The 12157-nt window shown below is 42.9% G+C and overlaps 1 protein-coding gene across 5 annotated transcripts in view; it reads right to left on the reverse strand.

The window, feature by feature from the left end:
- dpep2 (dipeptidase 2) overlaps positions 1-12157 on the reverse strand; it is a 93164-nt gene that overhangs the window by 29768 nt on the left and 51239 nt on the right. For all 5 annotated transcript variants that reach the window (XR_015759962.1, XM_087995915.1, XM_043707024.2 and 2 more), the window contains one exon: positions 10458-10527. Coding sequence is in view for 4 of the 5 variants with exons in the window: in XM_087995915.1 (XP_087852041.1) it covers positions 10458-10527 (70 nt within the window). In the remaining variant the exon portion in view is untranslated. The remainder of the gene's footprint in view (positions 1-10457; positions 10528-12157) is intronic.

Here is a 12157-nt window from a genome sequence, read left to right on the forward strand (position 1 = left end):
GATATTCTTCTCTCAATTTGATGGTGTCCTTGACTTCCTGGTGAACTATCATTGGCATTTTTACTTCAGAGAACCTTTCTTCCTTCCGAAAATACATCCTTGTTGCAAAATCATGAACTATTTTCTGAAACGTCTGCAATTGTTCATCAACAGTCTTTTCTGCTAACCTAATTTTCCAGTCCAGTCTAGCACACACTGCCATCATTCCTTTATGATTTACTTTACTAAAGAAACTTGGCATCATCCAGGACAAGACAGCCCACTTATTTGGCACTACTTCCACAAGCACCTCCCTCTACTATGACAATCTGTGATAGCAGTGTGTACCATGCACAAGAAGCACTACAGAAATTCACTAAGGCTGCTTAGACAGCAACTTCCAAACCCACAGCCCCTTCCATTCAAAGGGACAAGAGCAGCAGACATATGGACACCTCCACTTGCAAGTTCTCTCCCATCATCCTGACTTTGAAATGCATTGCCATTCCTTCAGTGTCACCAAATCAAAGTCTTGGAACTCCCTCTCTAAAGACTCTATGGGTCTCCCTACAGCACATGGACTGTGACAGTTCAAGTTGGTGGTTTACCATCACCTTCTCAAGATACTGTTGTAAATATCTGTGTCTTTGGGTTAGTCATTATTTATACATACAAAAATTTTATTAATGCTGCCACAGTCAGGAATTATAAATGAGCAATGACTGATCAGAACTGCTTGAAAAAAAACAAATTGGGGATTTAAATTGATAGATAAAACCAAGTAATTTTAATGGAGTTCAGAGTTGGAAACTGTGCACATTCTACATTATAGCTCTGGATTTTGATTAAATGAATTTCCAGTTTATATTGAAGACTCCTACTTGATAGGAAAAATCTTGTAATTTGGTCAGCTAAGTGGGATATGCATGTAATTGAACAATCCTGATACAATTTCATACATACAACACTAAGCAGATTTGAATCATTTGTGACTTTGCAACCTGTTTGTTCGTTATTACTTCACAGTATGATGTCTAATCACTTGTTCAGTTTCCATCTCTCATTAAATATGCTTTTACTCAATATTTTAAAACAATTTGTACTATCCTGAACTGCATTACTACAGTTAATTAACTGATTAATTGGCAAAGCTTTATACCTTTCCATATTGTCAGTAATCTGTGTCATTGCATTATGGTTACTTTAAAGCATGGCTGCATTGATTAATGTTCAGTCAGCGACAGAAGTTACGGCAATATGAGGAAACATGTAGACAGCATAGCAAGTGAGGAACCATTAACGGAAAGTGAGACTGTGTGTTCCTCATGCAAAGGACTGGCACTGAAACAAGGGGTTGAATAACCTTCTGTGCAGCAGCCACTTTTATTTTTTTTACTCGATAAGCTTGCTTAGGAGTAGGATAAATCTAACTGTTGGGATTCTTTACACTACTATTTCTGGATAGTATGGAGGCAATACTTCTCTTAGATGTTGAAACTGTATTAACGACATGTTAAAAAAAGGAGCAGGAGAAACAGCATAAAGAAGCTAAAGCCGACTGAAATAAACAAGAGGGGCCAAAGCAAAAATATGTAGAGAGAACCTAAGCACTTCTCGGGATCTCGAGCTCAGGTCTGGCATACCATCCCTGTTTGAGGAGGGAGGAAATGATACTGAGGTAGAGGGGGAATGGGGATGTTACCCTAGTGCACCGATGCCTCCTGTTGAGCCACCTATGACTCTGTCCCCGCTGCTGTACCAGAGTTCCTGTATAGCTGATCAGTTTTAAAATGTACTGTAGGAAACTGCAGCACCCTATTACCTTTGCACTGGAGTTCACCATCCCCATGTCCCTACCCCCGCCCCCCAAAAAAAACTTATGCCCCCCATAATGAATCAGGCTCCAGATCGCTAAAGATAAATCTGCCCAATTCACCCAATACGTCCGGCACACAATTCAAATGAACAATGCAACATCCTGGGATCTGTTTGCCCTCTGTTGTATGATCTTGTCACCAGCAGAAGTTACTAAGTGGCAGGAACAAACGGGCTAGGGTGACAGAAAAGAACCAGTCCACACTTAGTGATTTAAATGACAGATTCAAAGAGGACACCTCAAGTGTCACAGACATGGTGCACACATAACATGGATTGGTCTGAGAACACCAGGACACAGATGAGGAGAGCCCTTATTTATTACTGGGATGGCCAGAATGACCCCAAATCACACAAAAACGGAGTTTGTTCAGCTGCCCCACGATCACAATGCACCTTCAGCCAGTACTGATGAATTTCATTGGGACCAGAATACCACAGACCTGCCACTTGAACATGCGGACTTCACTTTCTATGTGGATGGCAGCTCCCTTATTTCACCCACAGTCAGCAATGCTCCAGATACGTGATTGCTACGGATCCTGAAGTGGATGAACATGCAGGCTTTGAGACTCCACTGTCAGCACAGAAGGCTGAATTGTTTGCCCTCACTTGGGCTTGCATCCTGGCAGAAGGGAGTTCGGCCAATATTTATACAGCCTCTTGCTACGCTTTTGGCGTTGCCCATCACTATGGCATCCGATGGGAGCACAGGCGATTTTTAACCTCCATGGGGCAACCCATTAGTAACACTGTTTTTGTGCATAATCTTTTACAGGCCTCCCAGTTACCATCCAGCCTAGCAGTGATCAAATGTTCAGCTCACATTGGTGCCACTGACACAATCTCTAAGGGCAATGCGCAAGTTGATGCCGCTGCCAAGCAGGCAGCCTTACACCCACTTTCCTGGTTCAGTTGGGCTCACAGCAACACGTTACAACACGTATGAGGACGGGTATGCCCGACCTGGGTGAGATACATCACTTATAGTGGGACGCCCCTGCAGAGGAACACAGACTGTGGGACACAGATGGGGTGCACCCTTGATGTTCATACCAAACTGTGGGGACAGGTCTGTGTTCCTTCTTTGCTTTTACCAATCATAACTGTACACACCTAGGAAAGGAGGGAATGGTCAGCACTTTGCTACAAACCTGGTGGCACCCTGATTCCCAACACAATGGCTGAGAAACAAGCCAAAGCATGCTTGATCTGCAAAAAGACAAGGGATGCCTTGCGGTTCTGAGACTAACCCCTTGCCGCCTTTCAATTGTCTACAACTGGATTTCACAGAATTACCCAGAGTACAATGTTATAAATATTGTTTGGCAATAGTAGATGTTTTCAGCAAATGGATTGAGGCAATCCTGACAGGGAACAACACGGCTGCAACAGTGGGAAAAATATTGATGGAAATAATTCCCCCCTATGGACTCCCAGAAACAATAAGCTCAGACAGTGCGCCACAGTTTGTGGCTAAAATTAACCAGAGGATCTGCGGGGAACTAGCAGTCACCACCCAAAAAACAGCTGGAGTGATGGAACAAGCAAATGGTACCCTCAAAAAAAGCTGATAAAGCTAAAACAGGTAACAGGCCTAAGATGGTTGAAGGTCCTACCCTTGGCCCAGTTCCACATGAGGATTACCCCTTCAAGCAAAACCGGCCTGTCTCCTGCTGAGGTGGTTTACGGGAAGCCCATGAGGACCCCATGAAGACCTGGGATAGTCCAGCTCCCCCCTCCCTGAAAGACTAGATATGAATACCCTGGGAGAGGAGATGAGGCCATACCTGCGGTGGATAACCAAATCTCTCCAGAGTTTGTATTCACAGGTACGCCAGGCTTACAGAGCAAGTGACAATCTGCCTGAAGGGTACTACCGTGCTGCTGAGCCTGGGGAATTTGTCCTGATAAAAGACTGCAAATGAAAGAAGCTGGGACCTGGATGGAAAGGACTGTTTCAGGTGCTGCTGACCACCCCCAAAGCTATGAAGGTACAAGACTACCCCCTGTGGATACACAGAACTGACTGCAAAAGAGTCAGTGTGGAAACTGACACCGATAAGGACAAAGATGTTTTCCATACTTGTGACTTTGGGGAATATGGCCTTGGGAACAGGTGGATTTCAAACTGACACCATTATGCATAATACCTTTTTGTACCTGGCCTACCAGACAGCCCGTGTCATGGGGAGAGACACCAGCTACTGGATATGTGCCCACATGCCACCCCACTTGGGTGGGGTGGGGTGGGGGGGAATCCCTTTGTGGCCGAACGGCTACTGTGTTGATGCACGGGAATGACAGTCGGCAGGGTATAACCCGACCTTATTCAGGGACTGGTATCAAACTAATTACGACCAATCGCATAGACCTCCCTCCCTTGTCATTCTCAACAACACCATTTGGTTCAGGCAGGAAGGGAAACTTTCTAAAGGTACTTATATGGGGACAAGTGCTATTTTGCTATCCCTTGGGTTGAACCTATTCAGAATTTAACAGAATTTGGATACTTTGTATTTGATTGGTCTTCTGTCCCAAACAGAACATCAGGCTGCCTCTGGAATAACCCTGCTCCCAGGTTGTAGGGGGCTGCAGTTTCCACCTTCACAGCTTACAGTGGCACATATTTTATTTACAGGTTGAAAGCCTACCCCTGGCTTCCCTCCGATTGGAGTGGGTCATGTTACACGGGGTGTGTTGTACCCCGCATTCGCGTTTTGGACAACTTACCCTCACCCTCCCGAGAGCCAGAAGGACCCTCACCGGGTTCCTCACCTGGGTGGGAATGTTCTCTCCTCCAACAGGAATCTATTTACATGCCCATGAACTTAGTAAGCTCAGGACCGTATGGGAAAGGGTCGCCAATGATACGGCTAGTGCCTTAACTGAAATTAACGCAGAGCTACTTGCAGTTAGGACTGTGGCCCTCCAGAATCATTTGGCCCTAGACTTCCTGCTAGCCAAGGAGGGTGGTGCCTGGTGCTATTGTTGGGCAGAGTGCTGCACCTACATCCCTGACAAGTTAACTAACATCACTGACTGCTCTAAACACATCACACAGGAAATACAGACTCTCCAAAGTATTGACAATGGGTTTACCAATGGCATGGAGGGGTGGCCACTAGGGGGCATTCTTGGAAGCCTGCTGGTACGTATCATAATTATAATACTAATTGTAATCGCCTGCATTCTAGTGCTCCGGTGCTTATGGTCAATGTTGTCGGAGTGTTTTTGTTATAGGCTTTGAGGAAAACTGGTTCATCTTCGAATGATCAATAGGAGGGAATGAGGAAGTTAGAAAGCCACATAGGGATCAGTTCCATTTTTCACTTGTTTTTTATGGCATACTGGGGACTCAAGGGTTAAACATTTCACTGCTAAAAGAACTCTCTGCAGTATCAATTGCATACCTGTCCTCTTACAGAATGAGACAGGACACCTCAGTGGGAGAGAGGGGAAACTGGCTGACTCTCAGAGAACTGATTTCTCTGGAGCCATACATTGGGAGTCCACTTGCAGCCTCAGACAAAGATATTTGTCCTCCCTGGACAAGACTGATAGGCCTGTCCATAACCCTATTAACAATCTCCTGCTCCCATTAACATGCTTCCCCTTCCTACTAACATAGGTATGTGAATCCCACATTGGGAACAAGCAAAGTCCTTCTATTGAAATCTCTTCCCATCAACACATGATTATGAAGAATACAATACCCAGTCCCTGTAATCCATCCACTAGTTATCACAGGACATCGACAATCACCAGGGCTTGTAAAATTATAATTACCGATCTTAAACAATGTAATCACAATCAACCATGTGACTTATAGACCTTATGTATTATTCCTATAAAATGTACTGCAATTATGTGTAAAGCAGAGATTCGTGGAGCAGTGTCACCACAAGTAGATGCACAACTACTTTTGGGGACATTGAGAATCTCTTGCCGGCTGTCTGATAATAAAACATCTACCGTTGTACAGAAACTTGTCGTCCAGATTTGTGGAACAAAATATACATCAACACTAGGGCTGGGCAATAAATGCTGGCCCAGCCAGAGCCACTCATAGCTCATGAATGAATTTTTAAAAATAAATTTAGTACAGTTGTTTTCAACCCAAGTTTCTTATTCTCGATCTGAATTCTAAATTCTATTCTGTCATGGTCACTTTTTCCTAGGAGATCATTTACACTGTGATTATTTATTAACTGCCTCCTTACACATTCCCAGATCCAATACAGCCTGATCCCTGTATGGATCCGCAATGTATCATTGTCAGAAACTATCTCAAAAACACTCCATGAATTCTGTCCACAGCTGCCTCTGCTAATTTGATTTTCCCAATCAAAAATTAAAGTTACATATAATTGATGTACAGCCATTTTCATATGTCCTCATTGTCTTTTGTGTTATTCTCGGACCTTCAGTATTTTGACCATCAGGAACCCTGTAGAAGATGCACATCTTCTTCTCCTTGTTATTTCTTACGTTCAACCATATGGATCCCACATTTTCTAATCCAAGATCATTTCTCGCTATCATACTTATTCTATGCCATATTAACACCTTCAGCTTCTCTCCCTTTCCATCCCATCTATCCTTTTGAAAAGATGCATTACCCTGAATATTTAATTCCCTGTTTTAATCTCTTTGTATGCTTGTTTCCGTAAGGGTTGTAAGATAAAACACAAACTCTATTTTTGTGTTGTTAATTCGTTTATTTCATTCAAAATGCTGTGTGCATTTAAGGAAAGAACCATTACGCTTGTCTTTGTACCATTTCTTTCCCTTTTGATTCTTTTTATTGGTTTTGCTATATTTGTACACCCCGTTACTTCCTGTCCCACACTGGGTGTCATTGTCTAAATAGCTGCCCTACAATGCAACCAAGTCATTTTGCTTTGTAAGCCTAAGTATGTCTTCGTCAAGACCAATCCCACACTCCCTATTTAGTTTAAAGTCCTCTCTGTAGCCCTAGCTATTCAATTAGTCAGGACACTAGTCCCAGCATATTTTACGTGAAGCCTGCTCCATTGGAACAGCTTCCTTTTACCTCTGTACACATGCCAGTAACTTTAAACTGAAATCCATTCCTTCCCACACCAACCTTTGAGCCAAGCATTGAACTTCTCGATTTATTTATCCAATGCCAGGTTTCCCATGGCTCAGGTAGTAATCCCAAGATTATTAATTTGGCAGTTCTTCTTTTTCGTGTAGCTCCGAAATGAATTCTTTCAGCAAAATCTCCTTTCTAGTTCTATCAATAATGTTAGTACCATCATGGACATGACAACTCTCTGCCACTCCAGGTTCTTCACCAACCCTGAAGTGATGTCTTCAGCCTGGCACTGGAAGGGCAATTCAGCCTTTGGGACTCATGATCATGGCTGCAAAGAACCATATACAACTTACAAAAACCTTCTGACTGTTGGACAATTGTAGAGGCTAAGACACCTTGAAAGTTACCCCTTGGGACACCATACCTGCATGAAGTACAGGTATAGCCTTCCATCCCTTATCACCAAACTAAGTTTGAATTATGTAGTCTAGGGGATGTGACCACCTCGTACAGCCATGTGTCTAGCTAATCCTCTGCCTGCCTGATTCTGTGCAATGTCTGCAGCTCAGACTCTAACTCCTCAAATTAGATCGGAGGTTCCTCATGCTGCATTTACTACAGATGTGTTTGTCCTAGCTCACCTTGATGTCAAATAGCACCCACATGCTACAGCAACAATACATCACCCATTCTGCCTTTGCTTTGTTATTTAATAAGTACATTTCACAATTAGGTATAATTTTTTTTTATATCAGTGTAATTCTTATATGTAAGAAGCTATTTTAAGGAAAGGAGAAAAAAGATGACTAGAGACCTTATCACAAACTAAACACCTTAGTTTTGTTTCAAAGAATGGAAATTCTCACTAATCTTAGAATCCCTACAGTGTGGAAACAGGCCCTTCGGCCCAACAGGTCCACACCGACCCTCCGAGAATATCCTACCCAAACCCATTACTCTACATTTATCCCTAACTAACACATCCCTGAATACTATGGGCAATTTAGCATGGCCAATTCACCCAACTTGCACATCTTTGGAATGTGGGAAGAAACCGGAGTATCTGGAGGAAACCCACGCTGACCCGGGGAGAACGTGCAAACTCCACGTAGACAGTCGCCTGAGGCAGGAATTGAACCCAGGACCCTGGCGCTGTGAGCCACTGTGCCATCCCTAATCTTATTCACGAATCATCTTCCTTCTCTGCAATCATTTCATGTTGTGGTTCATGATACCACTCTGCTGATATGTCAATACAGGCAAAGCCTCAACCAGGCCTTTCACTCTCTCCAGATTACCCCTTACTCAGGAGGCTTTACTTCTTACTGTAGCTACCCTACTTAAAGCACACCCTCACAGATATCCACCACCACACCCCTGCCCCTGTTCCTCAGCCAGGGTGCAGCAAATTACCACTTGAACCAAATTCCTACAAATGCTCTCTCAGCCTCTCACTCAAACAAAAGCTTATTCACATTGACCATGTTCCTTAATGTGTAGATATTTAAAATGATATCAAAATTCAGGGTTGCTTACAGTGAATTAATAACAGAGATGGATAATATAATAGCTTAGAAATAAATGGGGTTTAAATAAATCAAGCCAATCAGGCTAGGCTGACAGGAACATTTCTCAATCATGTTCAACTATGTATGCAATGTTCCTCTGTATACAAGGGCAATACCTCCTGGACAGTCCATTGAATACATTCATTGGTGGTGACCTTAGTACCAGAAGACCTTAGGGCTGCACTGTTGTTAGAGAAAGGTGACTAGTGATGAGTTTAAACTGAGGGTCACTCAACCAGGGGCAAGGTTGAGAAGGCATGACCTTCATGCTGACCCCAACCATTGCAGGAATTGAACCCATGCTGCTGGATTCAGCCTGCATTGCAAACCAGCCTAGATTAATAAGCATCTGAAACAGTTAAATATAAATGTTTTATAAAATTCTCTCTTCCCAGCTTGATCCAGAGTTCACAGATCCTGGAATTGTTGACAAGCCCAAACATAGCAGTCAAGTCTAAGTCCTCTATTCTGTTAACAATATTGAGTAGTTGGTGCCTTCTCCAGAACAACTAACCTTGGACTCTTCAATCCTGCATCAGACCTCTGATGCATTCAGCTCTACATCAGTGCAGTTGCTCTTTTCTGCACTGTACAGTTCCTGGCCAGTCCTAACAGCTGTAGTTCCAAACAGTGTTCTATATGCCTATACAGTTCCAGAGGCAGGAGATCTCCTGACTTGGCAGATCCAAATCCATTCAAAACAAAGCCTGCACATGATTTTCGTTCAGGAGAGGTGGAGGCATGATCAAATTGGGCCCATGGGAGATGGGAAAATGCTAAGAGAGGATGGTTAGAAGGTGATCTCAGTTCTGTGTGACTTAAAGCCCATTTGTCATCTCTTCGCAATACCACAGGCATCCCTCCTCATACTCCCATGCTACCTCACCCACCAATAGTAGGAAGACTTCAAGTGCCATACAGAGATAAAAACAAAATAAAGTTGAGTATTCCTGTACTAAAAGATACGCTGGCAAAGCTTTTTATTTTCCAGTCATGAGGACAGAATGCAGGAATACCAAATTTCACAGGGACCAACTATTTCTGCTGCATCAGAAAGTATGCTGATTAGTTAGGAAGCGAACTCCGATTGATTAAGGGGTTACCATGGAGGGTCCAACAGGTTACATTTAATTCCTCTAATTAGCTGAGCCATTGCCATGTGTAATGTTCCAGGGAAACATTTTCAACTAAACAAAAGTTTGGGAGACAAAGGTGCAACGCCTGGACAGGTTCTTCTTGTTCTTGACTGAGTCCTGTACAAGTGATTATCTTGATTTGGTTTAGTACAACTCTTCGCACATTCAAGATTGTTTAATAAGTGCTGTTCATTCATGGAATTGCATGAAATGTTGAGCATTATGTCCTGAGCTTTGTGAACATTTGTTAATGAGTACACAGCCAGCTGTTAAGAAAATCCAATGGGATGTGCTCTCGGATACAACCCACCAGTACCTGGAATTACAGGCACTGAAATTTACATTCCTTATTACTTATTTTTATAGTTGATAGAGAATCTTTTTGACTTTACGGCAGCATCCGGATAGTGGAGAATATCATGATATCCACTCTGCTGGTTAATGTTTGTGAAACAATGACAATGGAATCCTTTCAAATTCAGTACTGCCTTCAAACGGACTGGCTGATTTCGGTTTCCCAGCCATCTGATTCAAGACCTGTTCCCCTTCCCTGACATAAACGTGATTTTTTGGAAAATCACTTTTAAAGTCATTCAAAGTCAGCTTGACTCTGGGGAAAATCCAATCCCATCTATCTGTACCCAAGATGCATATTGTATTCCTTGAGGTGAGTTTCACATACTGCTGAAATTTACTTACAAGAAATGCTAGAGCATAAGTACAAACTGAATGGGATGGATTGACATTGGCTAATCACGGACAGAAATTAATATTAGCTGTAACATCATTGCGAACAAGGACAAAACTCAAAAACATGTGTCAAATATGAAAACTTACCTGACCAAATTTAGATAAACTGGCATTTCTGTGAGACTGCCTGTTGTGTTTCTCTGCTGCACTCTCTGCCCTGAAAATACAAATAAGAATGATTGTGTTTTCCAATTTTAAAGGTCAAATCTATACAATTACTAACAAACCGACAGAACTTTACACATTTCTAAATGCACTTCACCATTAGAACTGCTCCATCAAATGTGACAACATACAGTACCCACACGGCCACAAACTGATGTGCACTGTGTGGTAAATGTGAGTCCACAGTATTCTATTATATTCCCTTTCCTTTTGTCACTATACTGTGGGGTTTAGTTAAAGTTCCCTCATAGAAAATATTTTTAGTATTCACCATAAAACAAAAGAAGCATGCCTAAGGTTTAGGTGATTAGAAACAAACAAAGTCATAGAGTCATACAGCAAGGAAACAGACCCTTCAGAGCAACCAGTCCATGCCAAACATAGTACCAAACTAAACTAGCCCCACAGAAGTTAGATTAGATTACTTACAGTGTGGAAACAGACCCACCAAAGCGCAACCCACCCATTCCCCTACATTTACCCCTTCACCTAACCCTATGGGCAATTTAGCATGGCCAATTCACCTGACCTGCACATCTTTGGACTGTGGGAGGAAACCAGAGCACCCACGCAGACACAGGGAGAATGTGCAAATTGAATCCGGGTTTCTGGCGCTGTGAGGCAGCAGTGCTAACCACTATGCCACCATGCCACCCCAAGTACTTGAAGAATTTAGAGAAAGAAGGAAGGAGCTCAAATAGGAAGTTAGGAGGATTGAAAGGGGTGATGAAATTCCTGGCCAGCAGGATTAAGGAGAATCCCAAGGGATTTAAAACATATATTAGAGCAAGAGAGTAGTGAGGGAAATAATAGGCCCACTCAAGGATAAAGAAGGGAGGTCATGTATGGTGCCAGAGGCAATGGGTGAGATCCTTAATGAATACATCAGTGTTCACCAATGTGAAGGATGTTGAGGTTGGGGAAAGGTGTGTGAATACTTTCAAGCAGGTCAGCATTATGAAGGAGGAAGTGTTAGGTGTCTTTTTTTTATTAGATTAGATTCCCTACAGTGTGGAAACAGGCCCTTCAGCCCAACAAGTCCACACCGACCCTCCGAAGAACAACCCACCCAGACCCATTCCCCTACATTTACCCCTGACTAATGCACTTAACTTGAAATGGATTAAGGTAGAGAAGTCCCCAGGACCACATTTGATCTATCCCAGGATACTGAGAGAGGCAAGGGAGGAAATAGCTAGGGCTTTAACAGATACCTTTGCAACCTCTTTGGCCTCAAGTGAGGTTCCTGAGCACTGGAGAATGGCCAATGCTGTTCCTTAAAAAAGGGAAACAGACGTAATCCAGGTAATCAAAAGAGAAAATGCTGGAAAAATCTCAGCAGGTCTGGCAGCATCTGACAAAGGGTCAGTTAGACTCGAAACGTCAGCTGTTTTCTCTCCTTACAGATGCTGCCAAACCTGCTGAGCTTTTCCAGCATTTTCTCTTTTGGTTTTAGATTCCAGCATCCGCAGTAATTTGCTTTTATAATCCAGATAATTACAGGCCGATGAGCCTGACATCAGTGATGAGGAAGCTGTTGGAGAAGATACTGAGAGACAGGATTTATTCACATTTGGAAGCAAATGAGCTTATTAGTCATAGGCAGCATGGGTTTGTGCAGG

This window comes from Chiloscyllium plagiosum, unplaced genomic scaffold, assembly GCF_037043375.1.
Source record: "Chiloscyllium plagiosum isolate Xiang-an unplaced genomic scaffold, Cpla_swu_hap1 HiC_scaffold_17, whole genome shotgun sequence".
NCBI lineage: Eukaryota > Metazoa > Chordata > Chondrichthyes > Orectolobiformes > Hemiscylliidae > Chiloscyllium > Chiloscyllium plagiosum.